This window comes from Tachypleus tridentatus, chromosome 10 (genome assembly GCF_004210375.1).
Source record: "Tachypleus tridentatus isolate NWPU-2018 chromosome 10, ASM421037v1, whole genome shotgun sequence".
Lineage (NCBI taxonomy): Eukaryota > Metazoa > Arthropoda > Merostomata > Xiphosura > Limulidae > Tachypleus > Tachypleus tridentatus.
Genome location: NC_134834.1, coordinates 20,410,178 through 20,429,693, shown reverse-complemented (window position 1 = coordinate 20,429,693; position 19,516 = coordinate 20,410,178). Strand labels below are relative to the sequence as shown.

The 19,516-nt window shown below is 35.5% G+C and overlaps 1 protein-coding gene across 1 annotated transcript in view; it reads left to right on the top strand.

Annotated features, from left to right (window-relative positions):
• Window positions 1–1,312: 1,312 nt before the first annotated feature.
• The window catches only part of LOC143227984 (cubilin-like), a 64,180-nt gene continuing 45,976 nt past the window's right edge, over window positions 1,313–19,516 (top strand). The window contains 2 exon segments of the mRNA XM_076459336.1: window positions 1,313–2,713; window positions 6,599–6,716. Of these exon segments, the coding sequence (XP_076315451.1) occupies window positions 1,313–2,713; window positions 6,599–6,716 (1,519 nt within the window).

Genomic DNA, 19,516 nt, shown 5'->3' with positions numbered 1-19,516 from the left:
TTAAATTGCTTCTTTCTAACGACTAAGAGATACTATCAAGACTTACAAGAGTCATTCCACGCTTTGTGAAACTGAAATTAAATTGGAAAGACTTCAAGACGGAAGACTTCTCTTCCACTGTATCACAATTAAAAAAATTTAAAAGAAGCATTTGCAACGTTTCAGTGATTAGTTATCATAATAGAAAATTTTAAGTTGTTTCTATGCTACAGAGTTGAGAGGAAATAAAGTAGGCCATCCACGCCTTGGTGCGAGGAAGAATACACTTCGAAGCTCCAATTGCATTTTTATTAGCAGAGATTACAATAACCGAAACTTTTGCAAGTTGTTCGGTTGTTAATTGCTCAATTTTGTCTCCAACTTGCCACAGTTAAGAGATATCGCGCTCACGAAGTCACATATTTATAAACATCGAAGTCTGTCACGGATGAAAAAATATTGCTTTCAACAGACACAAAGAGGATCATATTGTGTCCCCCGCAGTGTGCTCCTAGACTGGTCAAGCCCTGTTTTTATCTTGGCAGACTCGCTTTAACGATCACGTGATATGGGACAATGTATCTGCACCAGGCGAGCAGAAAGTTACCACGAAGAGTGAATAATTAAATCTTTTTGTTACGTCTGCAACCATCCCGTCCTGTCCCTTCAACCATAACACTCGTCACTTTATTTGGTTTCGCTCTTCTGACCTCTCGGCTTGTCGACCTACAATTTCACCATTGTAGAGGGCGTTGTCGTTTTCTCGTGTCCTTGTGACGTTTTCTCTTAAAGTTCAATAGTGGCTGTGATTGTGCCAAGAAAAAAGCAGACTCTTCTCCTAACAGCGAAGAGATTTAAACACGTGACGCTTGTGAGAAACTGGCCAAACCAAATACAGTTGTCATCCACGAAGAATTCTGTGTGTCCTTCAAGTTGAAGCAACCGTTCTCTTCAATAGTCGTCCAAACAAATAATTCTGTTTGTCCTTCTAGCTGAAGCAATCTTCATTTTTACCCTTCAGATTGAAACATCAATTTTTTTTAACAGTCATATATAAAAATTCTGTTTTCCTCTCTGACTGAGAAATCTGTCTTAGTAAATATTCTCCCACTATTAGACTTGCGACATGCAAGTTAAATTTGCATAAAGGTTTAGGATTATCAACCAGCATGCAAATACGAACAATCCATTTATATTAATCTTATAAATTCATCTTTCATCTTCTACAATGTTGCTGACTGTCTTGTGTGAAACGCTTAGGCTTAAGGTTACATTTCTTAAAAGAAATGCAAATGTATTTATAACGACAGTACTTCTGTTAATGGTAGCTACCATGCATGTAGTACCATATGCTACTGGACAAAATTTAAGGACATCCCAACAGGAGAGGACAACCGAAGCAGCCTTCTCCAATAAAGCCACTCTTTTCGATATATCAACAAAAAGGGAATCGCAGGATGTTACCACATCAAAAAGTGCATTCGCAAGTGATACACAACCTCTTGACGAAGATAATTTGAACACCCAAAATTATGCACGAAATTACCCCTTTAACACAAGTACCACAAAAGTAAGCTTACGAATTAATAGACAGACTTCTGTTTCAGTTCAAGTGGCTGATGACGAAAAGCATTTTAACCCAGAGGAAGGTTTTGATATTACACCAACAGCAAAATCATTACTACCTGATGAAATAGGAACTCCTGTTATTACCTTAGGAACAGATGATTTTTCAAAGCATTTCAATAGAAAAATTACAACGACAACAACAACAGAAATAGTTCCCGATAATTCTACTGCTGTCTTAACAACTTTAGATTATTTCAGACAGACTGCTGTGGAAGTTACTGCACAAACTTTAACAACTACAGGAAGTCCTACCGAGATTACTTCTGCTGGTACCGTTGTTACCATGGAGACAACATATTCTTCAACTGAGACCGACGAGAAAAAAACTCCAGTAACTTTTACAACAACGACTAAACAATCAGCAAGAAATAACGAAAGTTATAATGTTACCTTGGCAACAACTAAAGGTTTGTTCGAGAACACCAATGAAGACACCCAATCAACCTTACCAATAATTAATGAAAGTTATAATGTTACCTTGACAACAACAAAAGGTTTGTTCGAGAACACCAATGAAGACACCCAATCAACCTTACCAATAACTAATGAAAGTTATAATGTTACCTTGACAACAACAAAAGGTTTGTCCGAGAACACCAATGAAGACACCCAATCAACCTTACCAATAACTAATGAAAATTATAGTGTTACCTTGACAACAACAAAAGGTTTGTCCGAGAACACCAATGAAGACACCCAAACAACCTTACCAATAATTAATGAAAATTATAGTGTTACCTTGACAACAACAAAAGGTTTGTCCGAGAACACCAATGAAGACACCCAAACAACCTTACCAATAACTAATGAAAGTTATAGTGTTACCTTGACAACAACAAAAGGTTTGTCCGAGAACACCAATGAAGACACTCAAACAATATTACCAAAACCTAACAAATCAAAACAAAATACTGAAGACTCTGGTACCACCTTAGCTAATGAGCATTCTTCAGGACAGATCGTAACAGGTTTTGAGAGAACACTAAAAAGCGACCTCTTGCTTAAAATCCCGCCAAAATCCATAAGTTTTGGTGATTCCAACTTTATAACGAAAGGAGAAATTTCGAACGTGGGTTCTCTACAAGGAACAGCATCTGATATTAAGGTAGGTAAACTACATATATAAACTAATTTCACATGAAAAATATTAAATGTAGAAGGTAAGTTGGCTTTAAAAAATATGTCGGTGAAAATCTATTTTTCCTAATGAAGAAACCCAACTGTACATAAGACGCCTGAAAACAGTTTACAACATCTACGCATCAAACTATGTCACTAAACCTTTTTGGTTTATATTTGTTTGTTGTTAAACAAAGAACTTGAAAAGTACGGCCCGAAAACCTCAAATTCTGCAAATATTACCGCTCAGCACGTGCGCACGTAAGTTGTCTTTCTGGGTGTAAACTATCACTGGTATTTTTAATTTTTAGAGTTTAACTGCTAATGGCTGTGATTTCTAAAACACCTAAAGACAGCTCAGAAAATTGTGACTGAATGGTTATAAATTAAAAAAAAAAATGAAACTGGTGAGAAAACTCGTTTTATGTATCAAAGTAAATGTTTGAAAATATTTGCTTCCCTTATACAGTTTGGGTACTTCAATGTTTGTTTAGTTTGGTACCACTGCATTTAGGATTTTCTAACAAATTTATCTAAACAATAACAAATTTCGCCACCTACAGCGATATCTTGGTTTTGTTAATTATTCTCATTGGAATTAGCCGGTCGTGGCTGATTGTTAGTGTCCTCAGACTGTGAATACGAGGGCTCGTGATGTACATTTTGAATGCACGAGGAATGTTCTTGATTAATTACATTTCCTCGAATCTGTGAGCTCAAATTCAGGAATGGCTATATACAAATATGTAGTTCTGCGCGAAAATTCTCAAACAAATAACCACACTATGAAACAGTTAATTTAAACAGATGTTTATCTGTGGTGGTATCAAGTCAAACAATACCGTGTTTGTCGGATGATGAGTAGTTTTGAAGAACTGAGAAGGACCTATGACAGTCCCTGGTTTTATGAATCTGAAATACGACCACAGTGAAGAACAAAGAAGGACCTGTGACAGTCCCTGGTTTTATGAATCTGAAATACGACCACAGTGAAGAACAAAGAAGGACCTATGACAGTCCCTGGTTTTATGAATCTGAAATACGACCACAGTGAAGAACAAAGAAGGACCTGTGACAGTCCCTGGTTTTATGAATCTGAAATACGACCACAGTGAAGAACAAAGAAGGACCTATGACAGTCCCTGGTTTTATGAATCTGAAATACGACCACAGTGAAGAACAAAGAAGGACCTGTGACAGTCCCTGGTTTTATGAATCTGAAATACGACCACAGTGAAGAACAAAGAAGGACCTATGACAGTCCCTGGTTTTATGAATCTGAAATACGACCACAGTGAAGAACAAAGAAGGACCTGTGACAGTCCCTGGTTTTATGAATCTGAAATACGACCACAGTGAAGAACAAAGAAGGACCTGTGACAGTCCCTGGTTTTATGAATCTGAAATACGACCACAGTGAAGAACAAAGAAGGACCTATGACAGTCCCTGGTTTTATGAATCTGAAATACGACCACAGTGAAGAACAAAGAAGGACCTGTGACAGTCCCTGGTTTTATGAATCTGAAATACGACCACAGTGAAGAACAAAGAAGGACCTATGACAGTCCCTGGTTTTATGAATCTGAAATACGACCACAGTGAAGAACAAAGAAGGACCTGTGACAGTCCCTGGTTTTATGAATCTGAAATACGACCACAGTGAAGAACAAAGAAGGACCTATGACAGTCTCTGGTTTTATGAATCTGAAATACGACCACAGTGAAGAACAAAGAAGGACCTGTGACAGTCCCTGGTTTTATGAATCTGAAATACGACCACAGTGAAGAACAAAGAAGGACCTATGACAGTCCCTGGTTTTATGAATCTGAAATACGACCACAGTGAAGAACAAAGAAGGACCTGTGACAGTCCCTGGTTTTATGAACCTGAAATACGACCACAGTGAAGAACAAAGAAGGACCTATGATAGCCCCTGGTTTTATGAATCTGAAATACGATCACAGTGAAGAACTGAAAAGGAACTGTGATAGTCCCTGATTTTACGAAACTGAATTACGACTACAGTTCTTTTGTTTTTCCCAGCATGCCCCTTCCCAGTGAAACAGCGCTAAGCCTGCGGACTTATAAGGCTAAAAACCGGGTTTCGATACTCGTGATAACACAACATAGATAGCCAATTGAGTAGCTTTGTGATTAACTCCAAACAAATACATTTTCCAGCATGAATTAAATAACACTTTACTGCACGTTAAGTGTTAATACATTAAAGGTTAAAATGCATGGTGTTATTGTCCTTTCCAGTGGCACAGCGATGAGTCCGGGTTTCGATACCCGTGTTGGACACAGCACAAGTAGTAGTCCACTGCGTAGCTTTAGTGCTTATCGATAAATAAACAAATAATACTGTTTTGCTTACAAACTCAAAGGCTTGTACACAACATTACTAGGGTTTTGAAGGCTTTCGTTTTTACAAAAATTCCTAAAATGCTCTCTATTTTTTATTTAAAAATATTTGGTCAACATATATATGTAAAAACGGCTCGTTTGGATTGAGAAAAAAAAATTACGTGGAGGAGCGGACAACGTTTCGACCTTCTTTAATCAACATGTTTTATTTAAAAATTTGGTGCCATCGTATGAAGGTTATGGTGACGAAACCTTTCTTTTGATAGTCGGAAGTTTGTGATTTTGAAAGTGAAATTACTGTTGTACCTGGCACAGCTCCAAGGGCAACTATTACTTATATAGCCACGATCTATACAGATCTCAAGGTTAAGGCTTAACAATACGTTGATAAGACATTATATAAACACGTTACCCTGGAAGAATCCTGTCGAACGCGAAGTATCAAGTTTACTTTAGGTTAAGCAAGCCTCGTAAGTTTTTGCACTCGCAGCTTCGTACGATCGATTGTAGAGGGCGTGTCACCCTCTTCGGCTTCTCGATCCTGGAATGGTGAAAATTCATGGAATACTTTCGAGACAACACAACCTTAAATTCGTTTGAATTCTGCAATAACTGAGTGTTAACATATCTATCTGAGAGATGTATTCGTTCGTGATTTTCATAACACTAGTAAGTTGTCGTATTTCTTTCTAAACTTTACAGAGAATTTTCACAAATATAAGTGGATTCTTTGACGTTCTTTAACACCTGATATAAAATGTTTCCTTATACCGGTTGTTCTATTTTAAATTAAGAAAGCAAACTTATTATACAAATCTAAAACCCGACCCCAAAATCTGAGCGCTTTGGAAGACTGGACTCTTATTCAAAAAGAAAAAAAGTGACAAATTCATTTTAGAAACGTGACACAACTGGAGGAGGAAGGCTTGATAGACAAAACAAAAATCTGACAAAAAAACATTAAATACTCTGTGTTGAATGACGTTAGAGAATCTTTTATGTTGTTGTTCTCTGTCTCTCTGTTACTAACAGAAATATGTTATTGTGTATCAGGCAAAATACTTTATTTTAATAAACAAAAAATTGATGTGAAAATATTTATAAAACGGCTCGTTTGATTGAGAAAATTTTTTTACGTAGAGGAGCGAACAACGTTTCGACCTTCTTCGGTCATCGTCAGGTCGAAACGTTGTTCGCTCTTCTACGTAAAAAAAAATTATCTCAACCCAAACGAGCCGTTTTTACATAAATATTTTTTCTCTACAAGTGGTTTTCTCGACATCACTGAAAAAAATTGATGTCCTAATTATGGTCTCCAAATAAGTTCAGAATTCTTCAGTTTATTCCAGTTAATACATCGATTACCTATTATTAAACTTTTTTTCTAAAAGAAAACTTGTCGAAAATAACTTATGCGCATATGAAACCTCAATATGTAGTTAATAATTTTCGGTTTCTGAACGTTTGTCTGTTTAATACTTGGTTTACGTGTATCATTGAAGGAGATATTCACCAGTGCAACGACGCCCGTTCGCCAAACCCTTCCACTGTTCGAAGAGATAGATAGAGACATTTACAGTATCCACACTAACAGGACTTTATTACTTCACCAGACAGATGGTAAGATTTTTTTGTTGTTGTTATTTGGATTTTATTACTCATAAGTTTTCATCAATGTAGATAGATTTAATTTCATATAATAAGCAAACAAGAAATTCACGAGAATTTTAGGAAGCACTTAAATATCCACCCTGTAAAACGTAAAAAAAAAAAAGAATTATATTAAAAAATTCCATGAAAATTAGATACGAAATAAGACGAGTGAACACGACATTGAAGTCCTCGAAACTCAACAATTTCTTTAAAAAGCATCTCAAGTTCGATCATCTCATCTCTTCTTTGAAACGTAATATGTCCATCGCTGGTGATGTAATATTTATTCCATGATATATAAATTGCAAACGAAAACTTGGAGGCTCTCATTTTAATATCCATTAGACGATTCTCCATGATGGCGAGAAAGCCACTGGAAGTAAAAATGTGTTCTCAGCCATCTAGAGAATACGTTAGACAATTCTCGTATTTTATGTCGCCATAACATGATATTAGAAGAACAAGATACGGTGACCATTATTTATAGTTTTGTTTGAAGTTACTTTGAAAAGTTAGCTTGTTCCTCTTTCTCCTGGTTGGTTTCCTTGGAACAGCTTTTAGAGTTTGTTTGATTTCAATGAAAGGCTGAATTTTTCATGAAGTTTCACTATTTACGTTCTAATAGCTTTGTTTAGTTTTGTAATTGTAACATTGGAACGTTGATGTTTAAATGAATAGGTAATTGAATCTAAGAATGACCAAATATAACGATTCTCTGAGGAGTTGGGTGGTTGTAACATTGGGTGATGATATTTTCTGAGGAGTAGGGTGGTTGTAACATTGGGTGATGACATTCTCTGAGGAGTTGGGTGGTTGTAACATTGGGTGATGATATTCTCTGAGGAGTTAGGTGGTTGTAACATTGGGTGACGATATTCTCTGAGGAGTAGGGTGGTTGTAACATTGGGTGACGATATTCTCTGAGGAGTTGGGTGGTTGTAACATTGGGTGATGATATTCTCTGAGGAGTAGGGTGGTTGTAACATTGGGTGATGATATTTTCTGAGGAGTTGTGTGGTTGTAACATTGGGTAATGATATTCTCTTAGGAGTTAGGTGCTTGTAACACTAAGTGACGATATTTTCTGAGGAGTTAGGTGATTGTAACATTGGGTGATGATATTTTCTGAAAAGTTGGGTGGTTGTAACATTGGGTGATGATATTCTCTGAGGAGTTAGGTGGTTGCAACATTGGGTGACGATATTTTCTGAAGAGTTGTGTGGTTGTAACATTGGGTTACGATATTCTCTGAAGAGTTGTGTGGTTGTAAAATTGGGTGATGATATTCTCTGAGGAGTTAGGTGGTTATAACATTGGGTGACGATATTCTCTGTGGAGTTAGGTGATTGTAACATTGGGTGATGATATTTTCTGTGGAGTTAGATGGTTATAACATTGGGTGATGATATTTTTTTTTAGTTAGGTGGTTATAACATTGGGTGATGATATTCTCTGTGGAGTTAGGTGATTGTAACATTGAGTGATGATATTTTCTGTAGAGTTAGATGGTTATAACATTGGGTGATGATATTTTAACGTAATGAACAGAATATCTTGATCTGAAGAATTAACTGAGAAAATAAATCTCATATGAAACGTGTTTGTTTTGATTGCTTTGTTTAAACATTACATAAATAATAAAACCTTTTGCAACAGTAAGTGACTTTGTAGTTTTCACGGGTAACCTTCAACAAAACAACACAATTTATTATGAATTTGTAAGAGAACCTTTGTTACATAAGAGCCTGCTTATGTTCGCGTGGAACCACACAACCGTAAGAAAGGGCGGACATTCTTGTTGTCTTTCGAAAGTAAGCTATGTACAGTAACCCTGAGGAAGCCACAAGGGTGAAACGTTGTTCAAAATAAAATAATATATATCTGGAGTATAAAGGAAAGGTCGTTTTTGTAAACTTTTGTGTACAGTAACCTTGAGGAAGCCACAAGGGTGAAACGTTGTTCAAAATAAAATAATATATATCTGGAGTATAAAGGAAAGGTCGTTTTTGTAAACTTTTGTGTACAGTAACCTTGAGGAAGCCACAAGGGTGAAACGTTGTTCAAAATAAAATAATATATATCTGGAGTATAAAGGAAAGGTCGTTTTTGTAAACTTTTATGTACAGTAACCCTGAGGAAGCCACAAGGGTGAAACGTTGTTCAAAATAAAAATGTATATATATCTGGAGTATAAAGGAAAGGTCGTTTTTGTAAACTTTTGTGTACATTAACCCTGAGAGTCGCAAAGGTGAAACGTTTGGTAAAATAAAGTAATCTATATCTGGAGTATAAAGGTCGTTTTGGCTAAACCTTTTCACCAGGACATTATTGTTGTTTTAACATTATGAATCCAATGGTTGAACATGTAATGTACGATACCCATTATAATCTGACGAAAGCAAAATCTTCATGATTACGTCTTAAGCATTCTCATTATTAATGTTTGTTTAATCATTTCCCCAAATCAAGTTTAATACACTAATAAAACATTGTGAGGGTCTCTGGTCCTATTAACATTGTGAGAACCTCTTTATGATTCTTTAAACATCGTGAGGACCACTTCATAATATTATAAACACTGTGAGGGTCTCTTCGTAGAATTTCAAAAATTGCAAGGGTATTTTTGTGATATTATAAACATTGCTGAGGTATCTTCATGGTTTTCTAAACATTACTTTGGTCTTTTCGTGGTATTTTAAACGCTACCTGTAGGATGAAAATGATAACCTTAGAATCTACTCGTATTTCCAATATCCTGTCCTTTGACTGTCAGTGGAACTCAGTCTCTGACACTTTGTACTTAAAATCTATAAAATAAGAGAAGATCTTTACTGTTGATATTTGTGGCAGTATGACAGTTTTGCAATGTTTCAGATGTTATTAGACCAATGCTGTAAAATCTTTAGAATTACACAGAGGGTTAATCGCATTTACTGAAAACGGTACGTTTGGCACTTATATGTTTGGTTCACTGCGTAATAATGGTCATTTGGCAGTGTAACACTGTCACAGAGAAACTTGTAACTGAATAAATGTGTCACTGCCCTTTGCAAGAAAAAAAATATTCAATTTCAGAGTTTAAAACAAGAAGGAAGAATTTTTCATTGTTCTAGAAAGCAGATAAACTCTCACAGCATAGACTTTCAAAAAATAAACGAACGCCAAACGCCACTTGAAGTAAACCCATAATGTTATCAGTGGATAGGTAAATTTGGTAACTAAAAGAAACCTCCAACCCGCCCTATTCCCTCAAAAATACTGCGAGGAAACTAAATGTCTCCTGCCTTGAGTAACATAATAATTACCAATATTACAGAGTTGATGAAGGCTTCCAAGCTCACGTTTTTTTAATTTCTAAAAGCTGTTTCCATGGGAAGGATGGCCAAAGCAACTGAACTCGCAAAAATATTGTTAGCTACGTATTTGTAAAGTTACTCTAATGATCCTTGGGTTTGTTTGTGTGTGGTCTGGAACCCACCGTAAAAGTAAAGCACTGCGTAAAGTTTGTCAAGATGAGCTGACCAAAAACGGTCACTCCGTCTTTCACAGAAACTACACTGTTACGTAATACCGGTCATCATGTCCAGCACAATTAACGATGGACGAAAACATTGCAATAGTAACATGAACTTGGAAGGTCGTTGTTAATAAATTAAATTAATTTAGTGTTTTGTACATCTGTGGGATGTGAAATGTAATCGTAATTCAGGTTTACAAAGATATATGACAAGAACACTTGTACTGTTAAGACTTGAAATATTAAAACTATGACAAAAGAATTTCGGTATTTAATCATTGTATAAAAACATGTTTTTTATATAAAACAATACTTTGCTTAAGCTTACGTACAAATTAGACTCGTAATGCATCACGCTCTCCTTAAAAGTCCGAATTAACTGTTCATCTAACCGTTGGAATATGGCTAAAATGATCTGTTTGTTTGTTTTCGAATTTCGCGCAAAGCTACTCGAGGGCTATCTGCACTAGCCGTCCATAATTTTGCAGTGTAAGACTAGAGGGAAGGCAGCTAGTCATCACCACCCACCGCCAACTCTTGGGCTACTCTTTTATCAACGAATAGTGGGATTGACCGTCACATTATAACACCCTCACGGCTGAAAGGGTGATCATGCTTGATGCGACGGGTATTCGAACCCGCGCCCCTCAGAATATGAGTCGAGTGCCTTAACCACCTGGCCATGTCAGGTCGGTTAAGACGAAACAATGAGTTCGTTAATACTGACCTACTAATAAAAATGACGTTTATAAACCGAAAGAAATTTTTTTAGTATTGTTCGGATAAGGTGAGATTGCATTGACTACACCTAAGTAAACTGACTAGGTCACCTGTGGGTGTTATCTTATACCAGACAATCCATTGTTCTATAATATGTATTGTTCACTGTCTCTAGTTTCAGCCAGCTCTGATTAGTGAAAATAATAATTACGGATGGTATTAATTATTTTGGTTTATATATCTGCTTGTTTGAAGTTAAGCACAAAGCTATGCAATGAGCTATCTGTCGTCTACCAACCACAGCTATCAAAACCCTGTTTCTAGCATTGTAAGTCTACAGACATACTCCTGTGTCACTTGGGAAGGGAAGTCTTGTTTTGTTGTGAACTATTGACGTATGACAAACGTGTGTGTTTACCATTCTGTTACTGGTTGAGCTAAATGTATATATTCCTAAGCTTTTATGAAAAATGTTTTTGATTCTCCTAACAGACATTTCGAATTTAAGCAGCGTCCTTGAGCATGCGTGTTTAGTATAGATCTTATTCCTGTCTAACTGGGAGTTAAAATGGTACAAACATTGCTAACCTAAACATCGACAACAAGTCAAATTCATCTGAGATGAGGACAAGTGAATTCACAAGGTTATTTGAACGCTAGAATATATCCTGCTGCTCTATATACACTTTTGACCAGCTAGTATTTCGGCTAATTTTATAGTGTTCACATTTTCGCTATTAAATACTAAAAAAAAGTTGTTGTTTTTTATTTTCCCTTTTCGTATTTTCTTCTTTCGAAGCTCTACTCAAATAAGTGGTTGAGTCTAACAACGCAAAATGCTTATTTTTTTTCTTTATGTTCATTGGACCTTAAGATTTTGGTCTTTGTTTGTTTTGAATTTTCGCACAAAGCTACTCGAGGGCTATCTGTGCTAGCCGTCCCTAATTTTGCAGTGTAAGACTAGAGGGAAGGCAGCTAGTCATCACCACCCACCGCCAACTCTTGGGCTACTCTTTTACCAACGAAAAGTGGGATTGACCGTCACATTATAACGCCCCCACGGCTGGGAGGGCGAGCATGTTTAGTGCGACTCGGATGCGAACCCGCGACCCTCAGATTACGAGCGCATGCCTTAACGCGCTCGGCCATGCCGGGCCAAGATTTTGGTCAGCAGTGTGTCTATATACTAGCTGGTACACACGTCTCCTGGATAAAACTTGTGTAAGTTCGTGATTAATGAAATGTTATCTTAGGACTTTAAAATTTGCCCCCTTTATGTGCGATTATGGCCTGACATGGCCAAGCGCGTAAGGCGTGCGACTCGTAATCCGAGGGTCGCTGGTTCGCGCCCGCGTCGCGCCAAACATGCTCGCCCTCCCAGCCGTGGGGGCGTTATAATGTTACGGTCAATCCCACTATTCGTTGGTAAAAGAGTAGCCCAAGAGTTGGCGGTGGGTGGTGATGACTAGCTGCCTTCCCTCTAGTCTTACACTACTAAATTAGGGACGGCTCGGTGCAGTGGGCCAACAACCTACTCGCTTAAATACTTGTTAAGTATTTAACAAGTATTTAATCGCAAGCGATTGCGGCCCTATGTTCCTATGGAATCTCATGGTGATAACTAACTATGTGCGATTATAAAAAACAGCAAAACGCACTTAAAAAATGCTAAACACAAAATGTGAAATCACGTTTTCGCATGTATTACCATACTGAACCGACAAACCTTTATGCCAAATTTGAAGGTCTAAAAACCGGGGGCGAGGTAACGGGGCAAAACGACCATAAAATCTGCGAAATGCGAAACTGAAAATTTGTATGTGTCTCTCCATGGTCTCAGTGAACGTCCATACCAAATTTCGTGAACGTGCATCTATAGGGAAAGAAGTTGTGCTAACATACGCAAGAAAGTCCATAAAAAACGCAAAATGCAAAGCTAAAAATATGCATGTTCCAAATGAACTTTCATATCAATCTCGGTGAAGATCCATCCACACCATGCGAACTAGCTACATGGACTTACAACAGACAGTGTTGTTATATTTATATAGATTTATCTGAAATAATCAAAGATGGAGGATATATTGAGGAACCACAATTACATTATCACATTGCTATACTTGACCAGAATATTCCAAAGATGGTCATAGTTCCTTGAACTGTGACATATTAACGTTTCCACTCGTAATCTGAGGGTCGCAGGTTCGAATCCCCGTCACTTTATAAGTGACGATGAACCCACTATTCATTGGTGAAAGAGTAGTCCAAGAGTTGGCGGTTGGTGGTGATGACTAGCTGCCTTCCCTCTAGTTTTACACCGCTAAATTAGGGACGGCTATCACACATAGCCCTCGTGTAGCTTTGCGCGAAATTGGAAACTAAACAAACAAACAATTAATGTTTCCTAGAAATAGTATAAAACATTTAATACTATTGTAATTTGAATAAACTCAAGTATACGTGTTAAAGTCTACTATATAGACTTGGCCATTACATAGAGTTCAAATACCACTACGAGGCCACACCTGGTCAGTACATTCTAACTGGACTTTAATGCTTTATCCTGGGTTATTTTTTAACGTAATTAACTACGTCAATTCCTTTAATTTTAAAACTGATATCACAAATATAAACATAACTATATAACTTTATCAGAAGGCATATTTTTGTATAATTTCATGTGAATATAAACACAATAGTTTTCGTTCTTACTTCGTTCCAATCACATTTTACTATTGTGTATTAAGGGTGGAAAAGTCTAAAAATCGACGTGCTTTTTTTTGTTTGGTCTTTTGACACAGTGAAAGATAAATTATATGCTAGCTGATTCAGTTGACTAGTTTTGACCACAACTACCATAATCAGGATTTCTAACACAGTGTTAGTCTATCTCCAGGGTTCATTCTTCATTGTCTCCAAAAGAAACTTCGTCTTTCGTTTGTGTTTTTTTTTTATATTCTTATTATAACTTTGTTTTATTCATAACAGATTTTTTTATTATTAAAGCTATCACAGACTACGTTTTATACTTTGTACGTTATAATAGATAAGAATTTGTTGTTCTTACTGAAGTCTATAGTTCTTGGTTTCTGGAACAGGGTTTAATTTCCAGTGACCCGTAACAGGTATTTTTGCTACTAACCTGGGTTAGAGAGTGTAACAAGTTCACTTTCAGGCCTACGAGTAATGATACAGCTCATTATATTACGTCTCGATACCGGATAGTATATGTAAGTATTGCTTGTTGCGGTTGAATAGAGAAGCACGAAGGGACAGTGGGTGTGCACGTGAGTCGTTCCACAGAGGAAATGGCTTTTTTTATAGGACTTTCGCTGAAGTTGACTTCACTTTGGCGAGAAGGGCATTGTTAAATAAGAGTCAAAGAAAAATGCAGAGTAGTCGAGAGCCAATGAGATTGAAGAACTTGATAGTTCAAAAAATAAAGATTTTTTTATATACAAAGAACAAAGAAACTAAAGTAATGATGAATTTAAAATATATTATTATTATAAATGACGACAGAGAGGAGAGAAACTGACGGACTTAGTTAGGAACAGAAACGGGAGGTTTTTCTGTGATGTATCATAAACTAACCGGTATTAAAAACTGTATATTGGCCATTTTGAATTATATTCCAAACTACACTTTATTCATTCTTGAAGTTTTGTTGAAAACTACCTAGTACCAGAAATTATATTATTACACTGATCATTGATACTGTTTGTTTGTTTTTTGAATTAAACGTCAAAAGCCTGAGAAATATTACAAAATCCACAGGCCTAAAAATTGTCATGATTCAATTCTAGTATTGAATGAAACGCTTATTGGGCAGTGACTTGATAAAAGGGAGGTTTCTAAATGCTTTTTTTAACGTTATGATTTCGAACAGCAATGGACATGTTAAGACAAAGGTGTTTTGGTAACAATGGACCTGTTGGTTTTTCAATACTGTGCTGATCTTACATTTTACTTAAGACTCCTACGTATATCCGCATCCAATCAACTCACGAGTTCTAGTTTTGAATGAAACCCTTATTGTGAACAAATGTAGATCTGAAGTGCTGATTTTGATAAGTTATGGATTGTTCGTTTGTTTGTTTGTTTTCGAATTTCGCGCAAAGCTACACGAGGGCTATCTGTGCTAGCCGTCCCTAATTTTGTAGTGTAAGACTAGAGGGAAGGCAGCTAGTCATCATCACCCACCGCCAACTCTTGGGCTACTCTTTTACCAACGAATAGTGAGATTGACCGTAACACTATAATGCGCCTACGGCTGAAAGGGCGAGCATGTTTGGTGCGACGGGGATTCGAACCCGCGACCCTCAGATTACGAGTCGCACACCTTAACATAACTGGCCATGCCGGGCTTGATTGATACTAACGCACACTAGTTACACAGTGGTATGTATGTGGACTTATACTACTAAAAACCGGGTTTCGATACCCGTGGTGGGCAGAACACAGATAGCCCTTTGAACTGATATATATAATACAGATTTTTTCCCATATGTTTTTCTACCAATTTTTAAACTGATCTACAACCATCTCGAGGGACATTGTGTTCCTTCTTATTATATATTTATTTTTCTCCCGTTCGTGCAACAAAAACGTTACCTCGTTGTAGTCGTAAATGTTTCTAAATATCGAATAAAGAAAGTTGAAAACCAAACCTGACCCCACCAAAACACGTTCCATTTCAGTCCTTTGCGTCATGATAGGCCCGTAAGTAAAATACAACTCAGGTTAATTAATAAGCATGACTAATAGATATAACGTTTTCGTTTTCTTTGTGAAATTTTCTAAGAGCGCATGCGTGCAAACAGCTATTTCATAAGATGTTCAAACTGAAATATGAGCCTGTTTTAGAATTTATTTCAATAATAGGACAATGTACGGATCTTTACCTCAGAAGAACAATAGAATGTTTACAACAGAACATGGATCAAACTACAGAAAAATAATAGAATGTTTACAACAGGGCATAAATCAAACTACAGAAGAAAAATAGAATGTTTACAACAGGGCATAAATCAAACTACAGAAGAAAAATAGAATGTTTACAACAGGGCATGGATCAAACTACAGAAGAAAAATAGAATGTTTACAACAGGGCATAAATCAAACTACAGAAGAAAAATAGAATGTTTACAACAGGGCATAAATCAAACTACAGAAGAAAAATAGAATGTTTACAACAGGGCATGGATCAAACTACAGAAGAAAAATAGAATGTTTACAACAGAACATGGATCAAACTACAGAAGAAAAATAGAATGTTTACAACAGGGCATGGATCAAACTACAGAAGAAAAATAGAATGTTTACAACAGGGCATGGATCAAACTACAGAAGAAAAATAGAATATTTATAACAGGACATGGATCAAACTATAGGAGAACAATAGCATGTTTACAACATGGCATGGATCATACATCAGAAGAACAATAGAATGTTTACAACAGAACATGGATCCATGGAACAGTCTGTACAATATAGTACACATTGTATGCTACAAACTTAGTGTTAGGTGATTAATATATAACTTGGATCATGGCTAGTTTGTAGAACATTGTTGGGTTGGTTTGAGTATTAAATCCTCTTTAATGAATAGGTAGAAAACAGAAAGGATATTTTTAAAGGCATTATAGATATAAAATTAGGATTTATTTGGTTATTTTTGAAGTATCTTTTATATCAAGTTTATTGAAATTACCTCACTCTATACTGAACTTTACTATAATACGCTACATAGAACTATAATACAACGTATTTTACTAAGCTACACTACATTAACTTAGGCTAATTTGTAACTTACTACACTATACTTTGTGTAGCTACTTGATACTTAAATTAGCCAATCCGATGAAATTATATTTTGAAATCTTAAAAACTATTCACTATATTACAGAATATTATACTACACTGTTATTACATTATACACTACGTTACTGCACTATGATATACTACAATAGAGTATATAATATTACACTACACTGAACAATAATACACTATTTTATTATACTATACTATACTACACTATATTATACTATATTATTGTTACTACACTTATTTATACTACATTGTTGTTTACTACACTTATTTATACTACATTGTTGTTTACTACACTATATTATACTACATTGTTGTTTACTACACTATATTATACTACATTGTTGTTTACTACACTTATTTATACTACATTGTTGTTTACTACACTTATTTATGCTACGTTGTTGTTTACTACACTTATTTATACTACATTGTTGTTTACTACACTACCTTATATGCTACGTTGTTGTTTTACTACACTTATTTATACTACGTTGTTGTTTACTACACTATATTATACTACGTTGTTGTTTACTACGCTATGTTAATGCTACGTTGTTGTTTTACTACACTTATTTATACTACGTTGTTGTTTACTACGCTTATTTATACTACGTTGTTGGTTTACTACACTTATTTATGCTACGTTGTTGTTTACTACACTTATTTATACTACGTTGTTGTTTACTACGCTATATATTATACTACGTTGTTTGTTTTTACTACACTTATTTATACTACGTTGTTGTTTTACTACACTTATTTATGCTACGTTGTTTGTTTGCTACACTTATTTATGCTACGTTGTTGTTTTACTACACTTATTTATACTACGTTGTTGTTTACTACACTACCTTATATGCTACGTTGTTGTTTACTACACTTATTTATACTACATTGTTGTTTACTACACTATATTATACTACGTTGTTGTTTACTACACTTATTTTATACTACGTTGTTGTTTGCTACACTTATTTTATGCTACGTTGTTTGTTTTACTACTGCTTATTTATACTACGTTGTTTGTTTACTACGCTATATTATACTACATTGTTGTTTACTACACTTATTTTATACTACATTGTTGTTTACTACGCTATGTTATACTACGTTGTTGTTTACTACACTTATTTATACTACGTTGTTGTTTACTACACTATGTTATACTACGTTGTTGTTTACTACACTTATTTATACTACGTTGTTGTTTACTACACTTATTTATGCTACGTTGTTGTTTACTACACTTATTTATACTACATTGTTGTTTACTACACTATGTTATACTACGTTGTTTGTTTACTACACTTATTTATACTACGTTGTTGTTTACTACACTTATTTATACTACGTTGTTGTTTACTACACTTATTTATACTACATTGTTTGTTTGCTACACTTATTTTATACTACGTTGTTGGTTTGCTACGCTATATTATACAACGTTGTTTGTTTACTACACTACCTTATACTACGTTGTTGTTTTACTACACTTATTTATACTACATTGTTGTTTACTACACTTATTTATACTACGTTGTTTGTTTTACTACACTTATTTATGCTACGTTGTTGTTTACTACACTATATTATGCTACGTTGTTGTTTACTACACTTATTTATACTACATTGTTGTTTACTACACTTATTTATACTACATTGTTGTTTACTACACTTATTTATACTACATTGTTGTTTACTACACTTATTTATACTACATTGTTGTTTACTACACTTATTTATACTACATTGTTGTTTACTACACTATATTATACTACATTGTTGTTTACTACACTTATTTATACTACATTGTTGTTTACTACACTTATTTATACTACATTGTTGTTTACTACACTATATTATACTACATTGTTGTTTACTACACTTATTTATACTACATTGTTGTTTACTACACTATATTATACTATATTGTTTTTTGCTATACTACATTATACAACATTGTGCTATACTACATCATACAACATTGTTCTGTAGTACACTTTATTATACTTTACCGTATTATTAAAGCTGTCCAATCTATAATCTACGACCATCTCAAGAGTCCTTTTATTCCCTCTTGTTATATATTTATTTCTCTTTACATCCTGAAAAAAATCCGTTCTTGCAGTTGTAAATGTTTCTAAATATCAAGCCTGGCATGGGCAGGTGGGTTAAAGCGTTCGACTCGTAATCTGACGTTGGCGGGTTCGAATCCCCGTCGCACCACACAAAATTTCCTCAATATGAATTTCTTTCGGAGGTTTATTTTTGCCCCCTGCAAGTAGAGCGGTATGTCTCCAGATTTACAACGCTAAAATCAGGGGTTCGATTCCCCTCGGTGGGCTGAGCAGATAGCCCGATGTGGCTTTGCTATAAGAAAAAAAACACACACACACACAGTTTGCACCCCGCTAGTACAGCGGTATGTCTCCGGATTTACAAAGCTAAAATCAGGGGTTCGATTACCCTCGGTGGGCTGAGCAGATAGCCCGATGTGGCTTTGCAATAAGAAAAACACACCTTCTAAATATCAGCTAAAAATAGTTGAAACCTGACCCACTTAAACACGTTCCATTTCGATTCTTAGCGTCATGAAAGATCTCTAAGTGAAATCCAGCTTAAGTTAATTAATAATCGTGACTAATAGAAATAACGCTTCCGTTTTCTTTGGGAAAAAAATTCGAATAGCACCTACTCC